This window comes from Cryptotermes secundus, unplaced genomic scaffold, assembly GCF_002891405.2.
Source record: "Cryptotermes secundus unplaced genomic scaffold, Csec_1.0 scaffold2223, whole genome shotgun sequence".
NCBI classification, from domain to species: domain Eukaryota; kingdom Metazoa; phylum Arthropoda; class Insecta; order Blattodea; family Kalotermitidae; genus Cryptotermes; species Cryptotermes secundus.
The window spans coordinates 53,272-72,972 of NW_019738374.1; the positions used below are offsets into that span (position 1 = coordinate 53,272).

The 19,701-nt window shown below is 35.4% G+C and overlaps 1 protein-coding gene across 2 annotated transcripts in view; it reads right to left on the minus strand.

Moving 5' to 3' along the window:
* Positions 1–362: 362 nt before the first annotated feature.
* Positions 363–19,701, minus strand: part of LOC111871027 (TBC1 domain family member 9) — a 33,137-nt gene continuing 13,798 nt past the window's right edge. Inside the window, exons 11-21 of one of the 2 annotated variants that reach the window (XM_023863756.2) lie at positions 18,842–19,060; positions 18,250–18,453; positions 17,167–17,425; positions 15,733–15,805; positions 12,953–13,108; positions 12,077–12,262; positions 10,473–10,661; positions 7,936–8,242; positions 6,942–7,133; positions 5,833–5,966; positions 363–4,874 (exon numbers count right to left, since the gene is read on the minus strand). In XM_023863756.2, coding sequence (XP_023719524.1) covers positions 4,665–4,874; positions 5,833–5,966; positions 6,942–7,133; positions 7,936–8,242; positions 10,473–10,661; positions 12,077–12,262; positions 12,953–13,108; positions 15,733–15,805; positions 17,167–17,425; positions 18,250–18,453; positions 18,842–19,060 — 2,129 coding nt within the window. In that variant the 3' untranslated portion in view covers positions 363–4,664. Of the gene's footprint in view, positions 4,875–5,832; positions 6,005–6,941; positions 7,134–7,935; positions 8,243–10,472; positions 10,662–12,076; positions 12,263–12,952; positions 13,109–15,732; positions 15,806–17,166; positions 17,426–18,249; positions 18,454–18,841; positions 19,061–19,701 lie in introns of those variants that run through there. The other variant, XM_023863757.2, reaches the window with a different exon arrangement.

Sequence of the window (19,701 nt, forward strand, 5' to 3'; positions counted from 1 at the left end):
TCTTTGGGGAGCAATGGTTTTTAATACTAAACTTGGGAAGAGCTTAAATGGTAAAAACTTAACGCTAAGATTACTGGCTTAGGATCCCTGAACTGGAGTGTGAAATCAAGGACACTAAATGGAGGTGGCTCTGTACTTTGTGTTTTGGAATTCTACCAATGCCTAGAGATGGTTGAGACTGCAAGCAAAAACAGTTACACAAAATCTGAAATTGCTTCTGCCAGCATTTTCTGTTCTAGATTCATATGTAGATGGTATTTTTAGCATACATCCCTTATTCTGAAGAAATAAAAAAGGCTTATATGATTTCCTTACTGTCTGTGTGTCCGCCCTTTAATGCCTGAGAGCCGGAATAGTGGAACCAGAAGAGATGGCTGTTGTTAGGCAATGGCTTGGTAAATACATTCCCATGGCAATGAATACACACGCAACAGTAGACACTGCTGGATGCGGTGTTTTGTGTGTGATCTGTGTCATAATCACATGCCCTATATGAGGTTAAATTTGTTCTTCCCAGACTTCTTGTTTATATGCTGCTGTCAGTAGTTCAGTGGCAGTGCTATAACATGAACTGTTCTAAATAAAGCATTGTACATAATTTTATGACAATCATGTTTACATACAGCAATTTAAGTGCCTACAGGCTGCTTTTGGCAATTCAAACAACTGTGAAATACTGCATACTCTGGGCTAGGGCTTATGGCTTGTTAGGATCAGTGCTGAGATTGTAACATAACATAAAAGGCATAAATATCAACTCTGCACAGAAGAATTTCCAACCTCAGTTGTGCACAAAGAGTGCCAAATGTTGATTTTTATCAACTTCAGATCTTCCTAAATTGTACTGTCTGAAAAAAATATGGCCCCCAAAATTCTGATGTTTAATATATTTTATTTTCTCATGAGCACCAGCAGGAATTAGTAGTTTTAATATTAGTATTCTAATGTGGATACTAACTGAAAACTTACACATAAAATTTAAAAACATTGCCTCCTTATTCAAAACAAATCTGTAGACAATTACATTTCCAGACTGTCATCTAGGTTAAGGAAAATATTTGTATTTGGTCTTTCAACCCCCCTGTAATACCATGCAGTATTAAATATTAGAGTAGCTGCACTGGTCTTTAACACTTATAAGGGTAATAAGAAAATAAGGCAAAATACAGCTAGTTCTCAATGCTTCAAGAAAAAGTAGGGAATTATGAAAAATATAAAACAGTGGATAGTGTGATGCAGTAGTAATTCATTCAGTTCTCTCTTAAACTTTTTAACCAATAAGCCATCCAATTATCATGACAAGAGATAATCAAGCCTTGCAGCTAGAAACTCCTCCAACGTAATTTGTTTATATGTCAGTATGATTATCATTCAGAGTAAAATTTGAGGTTATATTTGTACATGTAAAATTTCTGTTGTCTTACCATGTGTATGTGTGAGCAATTATGCTATCGATTAGTTTTTTGATTTCACATCAGACGTAAGTCTTGACAGTACAGATCAAATTAACACACCTCAACTACTGGCATTATATCGCTGACATAAGTCAGAACTTGAATTTGTTTCATGGTTGTAAAATATCTTTCAAGTCTATATTGTGATCTGGGTAGTGACACTGTAGTCATGTTGATGGTTACCAACATATAGAAAGCATCCTGAAGATGCATACAGCACATTCCTCCAAAATGTAACTGCATGTCTACAGGTCTACAATCTAAAATTTCACCCCTGTGAAAACCTCAGGTCTCATCTTTGAAATTATATAGTGAAACTTTAGGACTGCTACACATTAGCAAGACTAAGGCCTTATGGAAAACTGGAGATTATGAGAACTCCAGTTCCTGTTAATACTCACGTTAAGCCCAAGCTCCCTGTTCTTTCATGCAGCACAAGAAATTCATAATAACAAACAACACATCAAAATAATAGCATAAGAAGTCTATGACTTGAAGCTTTCAAGACAAGTACATGCAATACAGCCTTTACAGTCAATGAGCCATTATGACTTCACTGAATATAAAGTGTTACAAAAAGGAGGAGAAGATGCAAGCTAATTATAATACGAAAGGTGTGAGGTTTTATTACTCAGCTGCTTGCAATGTTGCCTGCTTTTCGATCTTGTGATATCTTCTAGAGCCATTTATTATATTTATTTTTGTTTATAATTAGTCGATTTTTATGTTAAATGTTATCATTTTTGTACTTTATGAAAGCTGGATACTTCAGTTTCCATGAATGACATCACCTCAATCCTTTGAGAATTCTAAGTGTTCTCCCCATTTATATCTGTACATGGGTCGTGGAATGATTTTCCAGTGTTTCTCCAGGTATATCCAAGCTCTGGTGGCAGCATAAGCGATCTTTTGTGTTCTGAGATAGCCAAAATTAATTTTATGATAATGGACAGCTACTGTAACATACTTTGGATGCTTGCACAGGCATGCTGAGATAGCTCAGCTGCTCAAGACAATCCTGGTATGACAATATAAGAATGTTAGTGGAAGTGTGCTATTAAGCAGGAAAAATTCTGTACATTTTTATACACTTATATTTGAACCTCTGCCTTATACACATCATATACATATTCAGCCCAACAAAATATAAATCTGATAATACAGTTTGTTAAAAGTGTATGTAAATAAAATACAGTGTGTCCACAAAGTCCCATTGGGGTTTTGAAAAATTGTGGTGCGCAAACAAATTAAGCTAGCCACATGCAGTTCGTGGCAGATCATAGTGAAACTCTGGAAATTTTTTACTGGCTTCAATAGACCTAAATGTGTGCTCCCCTGGTAGCACAGAGAACGTCCAGATGATATTCGAGTTCTTGCCTTGTTCTGTGGAGGATGTCCACTGGAATAGCCGAGATTGCATTCCCGATATAGGTCTTCAGGTCATCAAGTCCATCAACTGGGGTTTCGAACACACTGCTCTTTACATAACCCCACAGGAAAGAATCCGCATTCCTAGACAGGACATTTCCAGGAAGATGGATCGGCAGAGACGGTCCAATGCCTTGGCCTCCACGGTCACCAGACATAACACCAATGGATTTTTTCCTGTGTGTTCCCAACACCAGTTAACAGACTTGATGACCTGAAGACCCATATCAGGAATGCGATCACGTCTATTCAAGTGGACATGCTCCACAGAACATGGCAAAAGCTTGAATATTGTCTGGATGTTCTCCGTGTTACCAAAAGAGCCCACATCAAGGTCTACTGAGGTCAGTAGAAAACTTCCAGAGTTTCACCATGATCTGCCACAAACCGCATGTGGCTAGCTCAATTTGTCTGCGTGCCACAATTTTTCAAAACCTGGACAGGACTTTGTGGACACACTGTATGACCAACAGGGCAGAGACACTGAAATGCAATAAAAATATTCTACCAAAAAATATTATTGTACATGCATTACATCATCATATGTTATCCCAAACAGCACATGTTAACACATAGTGGGTTCAAGGTAATGTGGTACTAGCACAAATTTTTCCCATTAAGTTGGAGTTGCCAGATGTAATGACATGTTAAGAATTATGAAATGCTATATAGTTATCTAGTATTATAAAAATAATTTAGAATGTATAAAAATGTTAATGTTGGATAAAAAAACTTGAAACATGAACACAGAATTCATAGGAATAAAAATAATGGGCTGTTGATCATTCAGGCTCTAACTACAATCATATAAATTTGGAAGGATTGCCACTGATTACAAATCTGGTTTATGTGAAATAATAAGCATGGTTACACAACATCTATATAGCAGAATATTACATACAAACTTATAATAATAGTAATATCTAGGATGGTTCTTCCAACTGTTGGTGAGAATATCATTACAACTGGCAATGCTAATATATAATTTTATCTTCTAAAACCTATCATACACCATAACTGCAACAGTGCATTAGAGTTAGCATATCAGCATTGTATGATTAGGCTTAGCTGTAATGGTTAAACAATGAATATCTGAACCACCAACTAAAAATGCTTGTACATAAACTTTTGTTTTAAGCCTTCCTCCCTTTTATTTTACCTATTGTTATACTCTTTGTTCTGATGCTGTATTAAAAAATGCTTGATTATGATACAGTTGAAGTTATAATATGGGATGTTAACATTGAAACAGATGCCTTTAATGCCAGAAGCAAATTAGTGACAAATAAGGCATTGTAAGCATCCCAGAAGTCGTTAAAACACTCATCAGGGTAATGATGGAAGTATGAAGAGAGTAACAGTCTGCCAACACTTTACCCCCTTTTCACCACACATATCTTCCTTACCATGAAAATGAACAAGGTAAACTATTAAAAATCATAATCACTTTCCATACCTGTTCTGTACACTAACATGTAAAAGAGAAAAGAAAAATGCTCCCATATGTAAACTGCTTGCCAAACAATGTACTTCATAACTTAGATGCAGAAGTATCAACATGTGCTTCAAGATGCAATACGAAGTAAATTAATTAAAACCAGGATACACATAAAACAGTACATTAATAATGCACCAAGGAACTGAACAAAAACCAGAGATGATATTATGTTGAACATTTCTGTGATTCATCCTAGTATGGCATTTTGTGTTCTATGGAAATCAGACACCTTTAAGTTCTTTGTACATTATTCACAAATCAAGTCTTATGTATCAGTCTGCCATTCACACTTTGACAAATGCTGTGTCTGATAAGCTATGTAATCTATTGAAGCGTCGTCCTCTCAGTTTCATGATGCCATCTGACAATGAAGTTTCTCTTCCAAAAAACTCCACAATAGGTTGGCCAGTAAGTACTGTTGCCAGAAATTGTTCCACTGTAATGCACCAATGTGGGTCAGGCCCACTACCAGGATTTCCATTTCGGTCTGGTGACTAAATAATTAGGCAAAAAGTAACACAAACTATATTACATGGTGTAGTATTCTGTTATAGGGAATGGCATAATTTCATAACTTCGAGTAATAATTTTATGTTTGGAAAACTGAATTGATTTGAAGAACATTAGAAAATGGGGAAATTAATTTATAAAAAAAATATTTCACCAATTTGGACAAGTACCCTAGTAGATGCAGACAAATTACATTCTTTAGACACCCACCTAATCTGATTTAAGACATTTCCTATAATCCAATTAGGACCAAATCAAGAAAAATGTCACCTGTAATATTCTTTCATGTATATTTAATGTAACTATTAAGGTAAAAATATATTTTATTTTGGTACCATACACACAACTGTAACTATTTTCAATATAAATTACCTAAAAAAGCTATTGCCCCATATACAAGTCTGTTTCTAAGAAATGGATAAATAAGCAATACACTGCATGAATACTCTTCCAGTTTCTTTAATAATCTCAATTTCAATATAACATACTATTTCATTAAGACAAAACGTATGTTAAATTATGCCTTCTCGTCATTCTAATACTGCACTAAGATACTAAGGGAGGAACAAATTGTGAAATTTTGTCTTCTCCACATGCTTTGGAGGATCATTCACAAATATTTTTAAGGTATGCTAAAACATTTGTTTTTTTACTTATTTTAATAAATGAAGGTTAAGATGATTTAGTAGTATCTGGCAATAAAACTGACAAATGATGACAGTAGAAAGTCACTTTTAATGTTCAATCACAATGCCACTTATAAGAACAACATTAAATTCACAGTGTTTAGTCTATTGGCATACCCCTAGTTAAAGTGAAGTGTACAATAGACTGTTTATATTATCCACCCTAAAACCTAAAATGTCAATAAGACTATGTACAAAGTGTCTGGCATAAGGTGAAGGTATGGAGACGTATCAGTAAAAAGAACATGTTTGTTACCTGATCAGTGGATGGAGTGTTTGGCTGAGAATCTGGCCAATGTGCTGCAGCAGCTGCAAGCAGACTATCAGCTGATTCCTCCTTTTCCATATAAAATCGCTTTCCAACATCTCCCAACTGAAGTAACAAAGTCCCTAAGAACATGACAGTCAGCAACTGATAACGGAAAGACCTGCAATGTGTGTCACTTTAATATCACACCTTTATAACAAACCTTTAGATTTAACTTAAGACAATCAGTACTCTGAATACGCCACTCCTCACATTTAATGGCATAAAATGGCTTTCTCAGAAAATGCCAATGTACTAGATACAATGTGTTGTCAAATAAATATCATATATGTATTTTTCTCACCCTTTCTGTGAATTTCTATATGCATCTCATTAGTCTTGGTGTTTGTTAGTGTATGTATAAATGTACTGTCATCACAGCTAGGCCTACTACTCAATAATTAGGGTACTATACTAATTACAGACATATTTCTTCCTTGCATTTAGTTATATATACACGACATATAAAGATGTTTCAATTTGCACATATTTTATGTCATGTATCAAGTTCTTCAATGACAAACCTTTTTTAAAGACAATTTGATAATACTTATGTTTACACATCTCTCCTTGTACATACAAGTGTCCTTTGCGATACTAGGATTTTTACCATTTTCATGTATGCCTCCAGGGATTCTCACAATTGTCACTTAGCATTGTGAGAAAGTGTAATTCATTATATTTACAGACAAAGCAGCCTCAGTGAAAAGATAATGTGAAAGATATTATGTTGGTTAACTGACAACTTGTGATTTGGTGGAGAAAGATGGTACCTAAATGTTACGCTGTCAGTAATATGAGACTATTAACGGGTAATAGGAAACACACCAATTAGTCAAAAACTTGTCAATGTAGACTGTTAGTAGAGTGGAAGAAGCAGGCGGAGTGAACATTTTCCACTACACGAGTATAACTCCCTTATCATGACATATGCAAAATATGTTCCACAGAAAATTACACATAAGAACAAGACAAATCATAAAATTATTTGGTGTACATCTTTTGAACATGTGCAGTGAAAAAGTTTCAGCTAATCATGAATAAGAGATGTCACATACCAACTGTTGCTATTGAATGGTAGGTCTCCAGATCTTCAGGCTGAGCTTGAAATAAATCATATATGGTCTTCCAAAGCATGATGAAATGGGGCTGTGACATTCTTGGAACACTTTTTAAATCAGGACGGCTGTCACGAGTCTCGACAAGAGATCGCAAGCTTCCCATGCTGCGAACTTCCCAAGAATGTTCCCCTGTTTGGCATATAAACATATACTGGTACAATGAGAGACACTTTTGACAAAAAAGACTATATGACAGAATTGCAGAAACTGAATATCCAAGTTTCAACTTATGAATGCACAAATTCCAGTGAAAAACTTTTGTTTTACCCTTTACCAGTTGTGCTCTCATTTTCAGTACTAATACTATTATCCTCAACTTATAATAAGGCTGCCAGCCCTGTGTAACTAAGAGATCTAAAATCCCCTATTTGCAGATGAAGAACTTATTCCTCAGTTGAATATCAATCACCAATCCTGTAATACGGAGATGTTCAAAATTCCCTATTCCCACATGATAACAATTATTGAAGCATAACAAATTGGAGTTTTAAGGATATAAATAACAAATGCACATGAACAACTACAATTTTATATAATACAGCATCCAAATGTGCACCAGACATTTACAGACTTAGTAGTAAGAGCAAGTAACCCTGTTTGCTTGTTTAAAATGTTACTTCATGCCATGGCCACAAATTCCTTTCTCTTCACCAATCCTAGCAGATTGGCAATACGTCCCATCAGCTTCCAGAACACACTGGCAGCTCTTTCCTGATATGGCTAAAGTGGCTGAAACATCAAGCTGAGACCCCCGTGTGACAAAGCCTACTATGCAATGGCAATTTCCTTTCACACCTCCTGAAGGCCTTTATGGCATGGCTCTTACACAGGGGAATTACTTCACAGTTTTACTGTTTACTTAAGACAAAGTTTTCTAATATACTGACTAAAACTATTTTTAAAATAATAAAGTAGAAATTAATGTACATACTTTGAGGCCGTTCATGTTCTAACTCTCGAGCTGCCACTACGGCGCTCTCCTCAGCATGACTGGAAACAGATTCCAAAGAGGCAACACTCTGTTCCATACTATCAAAGAAATCTGTCGCTTCAGCTGCAACCTCTGGACCACTGTCTGAATAAGTGGGTGATTCTATTTCTGCACTTGTCAAAAGTGGAGGTAAATGTAGTGTGTAGAGTAACTTCAGTCGTTGTGTGATGTCAGCAGTACAGGTCATGCCAAGAGCAACTGCTAGCTCTCTGAAGTTCAGCAGACCATCCACATTGCGATCCATTAACTGAAAGGATTTAGAGTTTTGAATGATCTTGGTTCAACTGACGTGATTTGAAGGAACTATACTTTTGTACTGAAGTCTCACGACACAATTATGAGATCAACCTGTTTGTTGTGTTGGGTTCGCAAACCTACAATATTGCCGTGTGCTGAACAGCCATGTGAGATGCATGTAGTTGACTGTTTGATAATTTAATGCAAAAGTTATGTAGCACCAAATGAGATGGGAAGATGATCTATAAAAGGTGAGCAGGTAAACTTGAAAGCAGACAGTCAAACACTATTTCAAGATACTATTCTATCATTCAACTGGAAATAACAATGAAAATCAAAGAAAATATCAGTCAAGATTTGAACAAGGTACATCCCAAATACAAATTAGAGCAATACTTCTTCAGTGACTGGTTTGGAACCATATCATAGGCTTATTATATTAGCCTATTTCATCAAGACATCTTGAAAGATTATGTACTCTACAAAATGGAAACTCTCCCACTGTATTAACCACTCCAAACTCACATACTGTAATCAGCTTTAATACAATTTTTCCTTTTTTCAAGATCCATGCAAAAAATGTCCAGCAATAATGGTTTCTTATAGTAGGTATACAGGACAGAAACTCATTCACATAATTTTTGTACTGAAATGTAACAAAGAACACACCATGAAGAGATGTAAACAATAAGTTCTGTCTGTAGTATTAGTAACAATAAAATCACTCATCACAATATATAAAGAAATAATAAACAGTCTACCCCAATGTTCGCTGGTCATGAAACTCTACAGGATGAAAGAAATAATTAAATATGACAAATATCCCAGGATATATAAGAATCTAAGACTATATTGAACCAATTAAGAACAGCTTGAGAGAATGCTAATAAAAATAATGATGTTGATTCGAAAGCTGATTTTCCAGTCTTGAAGTACTTTTACTTTGCATAGCAGCATGCAAATTCTCTGCTCTATCATAATCATAACAGATGGCAACAGCAGCACAACTCAACCTGTCAACAAAATATGTCTCTCCCCACTACTTATATATGGTTACAAAGGTTACAGCCCTAGGACTTACTTTCTTTAAATACAATGATTTATGACAACTTTTCACTGAAAAAGAAGCTGGTATGAAAAGAGAATTAGTACGTTGAAAAAATGGCTAGTATTATAAATCTTAATTAAATTGGCCTCATAGAAAAAGTTCTCATACTCCCTTTAATTCTCAAAATTTTTCCAAATTCTCGTCTCAAACAGAAAATATCATCCTCACACATGCCTAGTAAATATCACAGCCAATTTCAGTGGTCACATTATTTAAGGCAAGCATGGTTTCAGGCCTAGAGGACATGGGGATCACAAGTTTGAATTCCACTTGTAGTTTGAATGTTTCTGTGCAATTCTCAGCACTACCTATCATCCTATTCACCATCAAAACCTTATAAAATTGAGGTTCTGCCACCAGGCAGACTCCATGCAGATGAAATACTTATGGTATACAAGTCATACGATGCAACTTCCAAGATTGAGTAAAGCCAGTAGAGCACACGTAGTAAAGACAAGCAGCGGCACGCATACAGAGAGACTACACAGAATAACACCGATACAGTACCAGAAACAAGAAGTAGCCGCTGCAGCACTATAGACACAGGGCAAGTAACCCTGACAATTTTAAATTTAAATTTAGAGGAAAACTCAAAAGATTTTAAAATCAGAATTGAAGATTTTATAAGTGCTAATTCAGACAAATCAAAATTGAAGTGTGTAAATAACAAATATATCAACGAAAGGAACAATCAGGAAGACCTGTTTTTTTAAATTTTAAATGTTAAACTAAGTGCAGTGTGGCAGATACGTGAGTAATACACCTGATGATGGCCGTCTGTGGCCGAAACGTGTAGTGCGTAAAGGAAAGACCTATAATATATGGTTTGCACTGAAGATGGAGTTTGTATCATGTAAAGCCAGTAAATGAGAAATGTTCTAAAAAGAAAACAGCTTTACTTTCTGCTGCTGACAATTTAAGAGGAAATCTAATTTGATGATTACTTTTACTTCTAATGCAGACGTGTCCATGGCACAATAACAAAGAGTGAGAGGAGATACCTAAATGCACCAAAATATGCCTACTATTACAATAGTAGTTCGGAACTTTGTTTCATGGCATGAATCTATTCCTTCAACAAAACCACATAAATCAAAATATGTACCACTAAATATTTTATTGGATGACTCACCCTAAAAATTCTTGCTGCCAAAGATTCAGCTAATGTGCCCTTCCCCCATGGGGAAAGGCCTACAAACAGAAGTCGGAACAGTTCAAAGTCAACTTTATATGCTTCATATGGAGGTTGTGTGGGGTCATATCTATCTGCAGTTACCCGTTTCTGGCTCAACAGTTCTTCTCTAACCAGCACCAACAGATCCTAGTACAAAAGAATTATAATGAGGCCTCTGTATTGCTTGGACCTAATAACATATCCTAAATAATCAATCATGCACTTAAAATTTATGCAAAAGGACTCATAAAGATTAAGGTCTCCTGGGATGCAATGCCATGTAATTCGGTAGATAGGTTCCTCCAAAATGTTAGTATATATCTATTATCCAACATTGCATCACATACCTTAAGACCATATCTTCATATTCACCATGTTAAGAACCTCAAATCTCACACAATGATACATCGTATCAAAATTTATGCGAGTATAACGTGAGGTATTTTTACTTTTACTTAATTCAAAACAAAGGAGGGGGAAAAAAATCATACAGAACAAATAAAATTAAAAGTTCTTTTGGAATAACAGGTATCTAAAACTGCAGTGTGTTACCAAACACATGTATCCACATCATACTGATACAATACACCTGGTCGTAGACTTATGACTACAAAAAAATGAAAAATAAAAGATGATTAAAATGCAAAAGTTTTTAAAAATAAATTATAAAGATGATAAAAAGATTAGAAAGGTTAAAAATTACTGTTAATAAATATATGGCCAACATACAATCAGATCGACTTACGACCTGTCAGTCAGAACGGAAGTTGGTCGTAAGCCAACAACCAAGTGTATTTATAATACACCGGTTGTCAAATTCTGATTACAGTCACCACAATATTCACATACAATTTATTCAGCACTACATTTTTGGAACCATGGCCCTACTTTTGAGACACATTTCATTATGACACACTCAATATCCACCAGATGTGAATCCAAGACCTACTTCAAAAAGGGTACGAGCATGTGACCTGGATTCCATCCAGTTCTGGATAGAGTGTAGTAACAGCCTCTGCTAAGGATAGTAATTATGTTCCATAAATGGCAAGGAGTGAGCTGAGTGACTGTAACTTGTCAGGAAGGACTTTGCTCCATGGAATTGGTTAGTGTGTTAACAATATCAGGCACAGTGCAATGAGTACAAACCATTAAGCAATTCAATAGGACTACCTCCAATATCATAGTTCTCACACTTCAGAGGGCTCTGTGATTAGGAACAGTAACAAAATCTTTATTTAGTTCTACGGTTTTGATAAATTAAGGATTATGAGCTACTTAAAAAGTAGTTTATTGTGAAAATGGCTTCAATGTGTGTGGAGCCAGAAATGGATAATAAATTGAACTTGATCCCAAACAGTTCTTCCATTCTATGACCACTTTTTCAATTCATTTTTTAGTTGTTTCAGTAAATGTCTTAAAATTGCTTAGATTAATGTCTAGTTATGAGACACATATATCAATATACAAATTTTATATATTTATTTCAAGATGACAATTCTTGCTATCTTTTAAAATAACTTTCACAAAAAATGTTCTTGAACAGCAAGGCAGCACCTCACCTGTAGTTCATCTTGGGAGAAATACCCATCTCCTACTACACTGCGCACCACATTTCTGCCCACACCATCCTCCAGCTGCTGCACCACCCTCAGGCGATATTTGAGCCTTAGTCGCTCAATCATGCCAGGAGTTAGGAAGCCATGATGAGTGTATGAATCATACACCAAAGACTGTACTGAAATGCTCTGTAAAATAATAGAAGGAAGGGAGGAACTCTTAAAACTAGCTTCAAAGTACCCAAATGTGAATTCTGAAACTTTTTAGATTAAATGTTTCTGGGCGCATGGACATTATGAGTCAAGATGTTACAGACATAGGAAAGAGCCCATGTTGTAGTAACACTGTACAGGTGATTTCACTTAACTTTCATATTTCATGTTTTTATTGAAAACGCTAAGGTATTGTGTGCTGCACAATCAATTTGACTTCAATCTCTTTTTTCATAAAAATTATGTGTTGGCTGAAATTCTACAAGTAAAAACACAGCATTTAATGTTTTCCTTGTTTCTTGTGTAACAATAGGGTTACATAAATTACGCAAGTAAATATAGTAATAATTCCCAGTCAGGATACCCAGTAATCCCAAAATCAAAACTGGGGTCCTGCTGAATACAACTTTTAGAGCTGCCCTTATACCTACCTGCTTAGTTCCACTGTACATTACATAATGAGAAGTTACAAGTTCACACCGAAGGATAATTCTTCAAAGTAACGAAGAAATACATGAACTTCTAGTATAGATATATTGTGTCTGTCAAAAAATGGGATATCATAAAGACAAAAAATTTGAATGGTACATTGTGTGAGGCACTATGGAAAGTATGCTTCATTAAGTAGTTAGCTGACAATCATAAACAAAAATGGAACAGTGAAACCTTCTTTATGTGTTCGCCATCTTTATTTCGGATTGTCAGTTGGCCCTCTTCATTAAACACTCCTTGCAAATAATCACCCAGGAGTTGCATGGCTTCTCCATCATCTCGACATGCTAGAAGTTTATCCTGGTTCGATTCCAGCACAGTCAGTGCCACCTGAAAGAAGTTACAAAGAAATTAGATCATATTGTTGCATGTCATTATATAATAGCCCACTGTTACTGTTACATTTTCATTGTCACAGTCCATAAACCAGACACACAAAGGCACAAAGTTTGGTGAAGGATACCATTTCCGCTGCTTCATTTAAGATTTGGTAGTACAGTCAACTCTTGATTATCCGGGGGCGGATTAACCGGGGCTACTGTGGCTTTTTTTAGGCTTATATGTTGTTTAATATTCATTCACTTTTGTTTCACATGGCGAGTTGTAACACTATTTTCGCACTAGTGTGAACCGAGCTCTGCATTCTTTGGTCCCGTTATGCTAACACAATGTTCTAGGGTAGGGGTGAAAGAATGCAAGGATTTGTGGAAAGTTTCAAGGACAGATACATCGCCCCAGTTAGTATCTTTGTATCGATCTTCAAGTGCATTAGCAAAATGTCAGGGTGTAAAAGGAAGCGTGTTGTGTTAAGTATTCAACAGAAAAAGGAAAATGCCGCAAAAAAGTAAACGACAATATTAAATTTTTTTAAGTGTTAAGTGTGAATGTTCGTAAAAAGTGTTGGATGTTGTTGAAGACTGTGATTGAAATAACTAATTCATACTTCAGTGTAATGTAAAAAAAGTATTAAATAGGCCATGAGATGACATAAAAATGAGGTTGAATAAATTTAAATGCAGGCAGGCCTATAGTATTATGAAGGTACAGTATTACAGTACTAATTTTAATAAAATTTGTCTTAACCGGGTTTTCGATTAATCATGATTTCTATCCGCACCATTATCCCGGATAATCGAGAGTTGGCTGTATTTTCATAAGCTAAATAATCCTCAAAAGTGAAAAAGAAAAAAAAAAAGGATATAGAAAATAAAGTGGTTGTCATGGAAAGAATCAAGAGGAAGCAAGTGAATGCCGCCTGCAAAATGCAACAGCAGCCAGCCCAGATACTGAATTTCAGGATTAGTTATTTAGCCCACAGTTAAGTTTTAAGTATAGAAACACCTGCTCACAACAGAATCCTAAGGGATCTACACACCATTCCATTTCAGATTCTTAATTATAGATAAAAGAAATAATGTGCAGTGTATATTTATGAAATAAAATAATACACCGTTATAAAGCAATATTTTCAGTTTTATTTCTTTCTTTCTTTCACCCACAGATGATTATAATATTCCACACATACCTGTTCATGATCATGCTTACTTCTTAGCCATTTGTACCGGGAATATAACAATTCAATCTGATTATTTTTGTTTACTTCTCATTTCTATATTTTCATTTCTGTATTAAAACAATTTTTGTTTACTAGAGGCAATTTTATAATGTTGTAACACATTCATAACAAGGGATAAATATTTCACTCATGGAAGGTGCCCATATAAATAACACTTCACTGCAAATGATTTCAATGCAATTTATTTTACAATTCACAGTCTATAGGTTAAATTGGGACACAGTTTTTCTTCAGGAAGCTTGCCAAATTCTAGTGTTTTCTGATAAAGACTAAGCTTACACACAAATTTATGCTGAGTGTATGATGCATCAGCTGTAACTACAGGACCTGAAGATGGCACAGACACATGCTAAAACATGCCATCTTAGACAAATTCCCATCTGCTGGAAACAGTGTTATGTTGACAAAGAATACAATAAATAATATCTACCAGTCTAGTAGTTGTGTAAATGCCTCCAGGTACAGTCTTATTTAACTACCTGATACAATCATGGGCTTCATTTCTGAGCCAAAATCCCATAGGGTGGGTCCACTATCACAAATGAAAGGCTGATTTTGAGAATGATGGCCATTACACAGAACCTACAGCTTACTATGGACTCCATACCATAAGAGGCTCTCAACTTTTTCAAGCTCAAGTGTCAGTAGCTCTGCATGGAGATCTAATATTATTTTAACAATGAGAATACTGTTATTTAGTGCATGCAGCATTCTTATCAGAAAGTGATTTATTTTACATAAGATTCCTTACCATTGGTATCGCTTTTTCTAATATTTAAGACATGTGCTGTCAAGGAAATTTACATCATGTGTAAAGCAATAAAAGAGATACAAACAATGAATTTATGATTAACAGGAGAAGTTATAGTAAACCACAACTTACAGCACTGAACTAACAAATGTATGGAAAGAAACATGGCTTCATGTCATATTTCATAAACTCAGAGCTTTCTAAGACAAGTATGGAATATTATAAAAGGTTATCGACTCAATCCAGTGTGACTGATGTTTTTTTCTTCCTTTTTTATCTTTCATCCTTGACACTTTTCGGTCTGAGAGACCATCTTCAGAAGGGCCTATCAATACAAGCTGAAACTACTATTACAATGTCATGAATATAAAATATTGTAATGTTTACAATATTATATTTAAGCATCCTGTTGCACTCCATACGATAAATGATATAACCTCCGTCTCAAGTNGAAACCGGATGTACTTGATCCATACCTCCAATGCAATTCCAGTACATGATATGGGAGGAACAAATTCATCTTTGCTGACACAAATGCAAAAATATGTGGTTTTTAACATATGAAACTGTTTTCATGTATGTAACAAATAATTAACAATTATGCTTCTTTTGGGACTTGTTACTTACTTGAAATATAACTCTGGCACCATCATAGAAGAAGCAATCAATGATATTTACAGCACTCTCATATGGCATAACACTGAAAACCAAACAAAATGTGAAATGAAAATTCTTCTACATGAAGCAGAAAAACAATAGTACTGGAATAAATCATTTGCAAAAGGGATTAATGATGACTTGGAAGTATACAGTACTGCAGTGAATTTCCTGGAAAGCACCTCCACAATGTAAAATTATGCCTTACAGGTTGACTTGATGGAAGGAGAATATGACTCTTTTGTCTCAGTGTGTGCTTGCAAAAAAAATCCCACTGTAATAATACAAACTATAGAATATATAAAAAGATGTGTGCACAATTCTAATTCAAATTACACAGTTTGATTTATGAAAGTTTGAATAAAAAATGGAGTCTACATGCTCATTCCTGGTAGTTTACAGAGCATGAGCAAAATATGATTACTTTATGTACAATTTACTTTTTGGTGAATTAGTCATATCATATTCACGTACCACCCTAAAAAATAAACCGATGCATTACTCTATTTTAAGTCCTTTCCATAAGGCCATTAATTACAATACAAAGATTTCAAATCTGATTGATTATTAAGTTATATAAGAACATCATTTTAAGCACAGATTTTATACAGTGTCAACTGAGAAGGAAAGACGATCATGAATTGTATGTGGAAAAATTGAAGGCACTATCCAAACATTTGACTGAAGAAACTAAGAATAACTCTGTGACTTAGGCATTAACAAATTTCAACTCTGGAGGATATTTAATACATTGTTTGAGAATGCTGGGTGAAACTCATGACAGGAAAATCTGACCATACTCAGCAATAACATTTTTTGCCAGTATGTTTCCAATTATCCTTGGAATTTGTCCCTTGTCATTCACAGATGGCATGGAGGTAGACTTCTGCATCATTTACTTACCTTGGGGCAATGCTTTATGGTCAGTATATAGTTTGTGTTTCTGCCTTTTATTTACAAGAAAATTTTAGTCTGCAAGAGCCATAGTATAGATTTAGAAGGCCACACCATGAATAATAGCAAACTATTTAAAGGCTCACACCCAGGGTTAACAAGTGTACATACACTGAATAATTTAGTTCTTCAAATGGTGGCGAAAAAGATTTAATGAAGACATCATGCCATCAGCATTCAGGAAGAAGCAAGATGTAGTGACAGTCCAACCATTTTCATATTCACAATGTCAAAGCATGTTACATGTTTACATGCAACAGGTTAAGTCTATCAAAATGGCTACACTTTCAGTACCTCAAGTTCAAATATTGAGTGAGCTGCTTTGTAACAGGAAAAGTATTTGGTAAATATGAGTTTTGCAATATAGGAAAAAAAAAAGAAAGCCCACAAATGTATAGTTAATACATATTTGTGACATATGTTAACAAATACTGTTAAAAATGAATATACCTGAGGAAAATCGTGAGAAACCATGACAGGGAAATCATTCGAATCATTCCAAGTTCATCAAGGCGAGCATGGAGATTAGGAAGATGTTCTGAAGTGAGATCATCTAACACTCCTTGATCAACTAATGCCCCCACGACTCTTGTGTTATAATAGTCAGGAAGCAAACTCTCACACAGGTTTGCCAACTGCCAAAAAGCTTCTTCTTCTGAGCAGTAGATCAACAATACTGAAGCCACAATATTCATGGCTTGACAGTAGCCTGGCAAAGTACAATGAATTGAATTTTATATTGCTGTCAACACAAGTTATACTAAAATATTACAGATGAAACAAAATTTGAACTGTTATTTTATATAAGTGTGGAATTGACATTAACACATTCTTCACTTTGCACAACACATAGGTAATTCTACTAACAAGAAAAGTGAATTCACTTTGCTGTCAGTAACTGAACTGACAGGCTAGACATGTAAGTTGTTAAATGAGCAATCTACATTTGGGTCTGCTGGTGAAAGCAACGTACAGTAACCTTCCTCATCAAAGGAATTCCCTGCACAAGGGCAAATGCATAAAATGACACGTGCACATGCACACACACATACACAATATTTTAATACAGTAATATGTTCAGAACACAAAAAAAAAAAAGAGTTCATTTCATTTAAGCAACCCTTTGTGTATGGATTAATGAACAACCCCCACATGCTCACACTCCATTTAGTTCATCAACCACCAAAATCCAAGTGTCTGCTTCAAGTAAGTTAAGAGTGCAACTTCAACACCTGAATTAAAATTCAGGCAGATATACCATCCAGTAACATGTAACTATGGTGACAGTAACAAAGTTGAGCACTGTGACTGTCCTGTATGACACGAAGCAATGTCGCAACACAGCTCATGAAACTTTGTCATTTGTACAAAGCCTTCAGAAGTGATAACTGAAATACTCATTGTTGTGGATCAGAATGATCTGAACACAGCAGTGTGAGCAACAATGATTATTTTTTAAACTTCCTAATATAGTACTGACTTCTTCAGTGCATGTCTACCAACCTTCTTTCACTAAAAAGAAATCTTTATTACCTATTTGAGGATTCCTCCAAGCATAAGCTGACAGTATCCTTCGCAGTGCACTGATTCCAATATCACACTGGAAGGCTGGATGTTCTGGAAGTGAGCGGTGCAGATCCCTTTCTATCTCATCATTGGCTGTTGAGGGCTTACCAAGGGCTTGATCCACCAGCGTGCGGTACAAACCAGCATTTGCTGCCATTTCATTTATAGCTCCTAAAGACAGAGCTCAGACAATAACTGTTCTCATTTGTACACAGTCAGTAAAGGTAAACATTTACTGGCCATGCAATGCAACAGTGTAATGAAGCATGTGAGCAGTCCAGCTGGCACACAGTTGCCATAATCCTCAGATTTAAAATATGGCCATCAAACCCTAGTAACGACAGACTTAAAATCTGTACTCACTAGTGGATAAACTTGTTACTCTTCAGTTTATTGTGCAGCCTGGTGGTTTATGGACACCTTGTATGGCTTAATTGGGTGGTGGTGGTGGTGGGGGATACATATAACTTGGCCTTGCTGATAAATGGAAAATTTCCAAGTACTGCCTCAGAGAATATTTTATGCTGAGGGATTTTCTAAAACACAATGAAGTCCATACCTGAGAACGACATCCACACTTCTCTTCGTAATCGGTCAGGCACACCCTGGAGAACAAGCTTTGATACTTCAGTTGTTCGGTACATGGAGACACCACGCCCATACTCTGCAAAATGTAGTTCCCAAAGCTTCTCTTTCGCCTCTTGTTTGGAAATTGCTTCTGAGGAGAAATCCAGCTTGAAGAGTGTCATCAGCGGAGGTTGCGGTGACCAAGATGGCTCTAAGAAGTAACATATTCCACAAAATGAACATGAATTCTGTGACTTTCTGTCTGAACAAAAATACATGATTTACCAGGTAAGCAGGAATTCTACTGAATACAGTCTCAGAAATTTACATTTAATGGACTTCTTGTGTAGCAGAAGGCCAAATTACCACACTAACACGGCAAGACAGTTATGTAAAAAACATCTGATACAGTATTTCGGCATACATTTTGTCGTAAGTTCCATTTAGAATCAACTATGTTGAAACGAACCATGCATAAATCCAAAACCTCATAATTCTGATATGTTAAAAAAAGCATGCAGAATGTATTTATATACTATAAAAGATAAGAAAGGGAAATTACTTCTCTATGCCTCACAATAAAATTTGAAAGTGGATTCACATAAACGTGGAAGCTATGTTATGGCATTAGTTATTAACTGGAAACTATGAATAACAACCGGTGATTACGTGCAATTCTCTGCTGGTGACTTTAAACAACTGTCAATTATAATTCATAATAATCAGATAATTCACTGTTACAATAACAGTGAAACTGTAATAGAACGAGTATAGCTTATAATATGGACTTCATTATAGCTGTAAATGTCATCGGAATTGTCAATTTCTTAATGTTGGACATACAGAAAACCA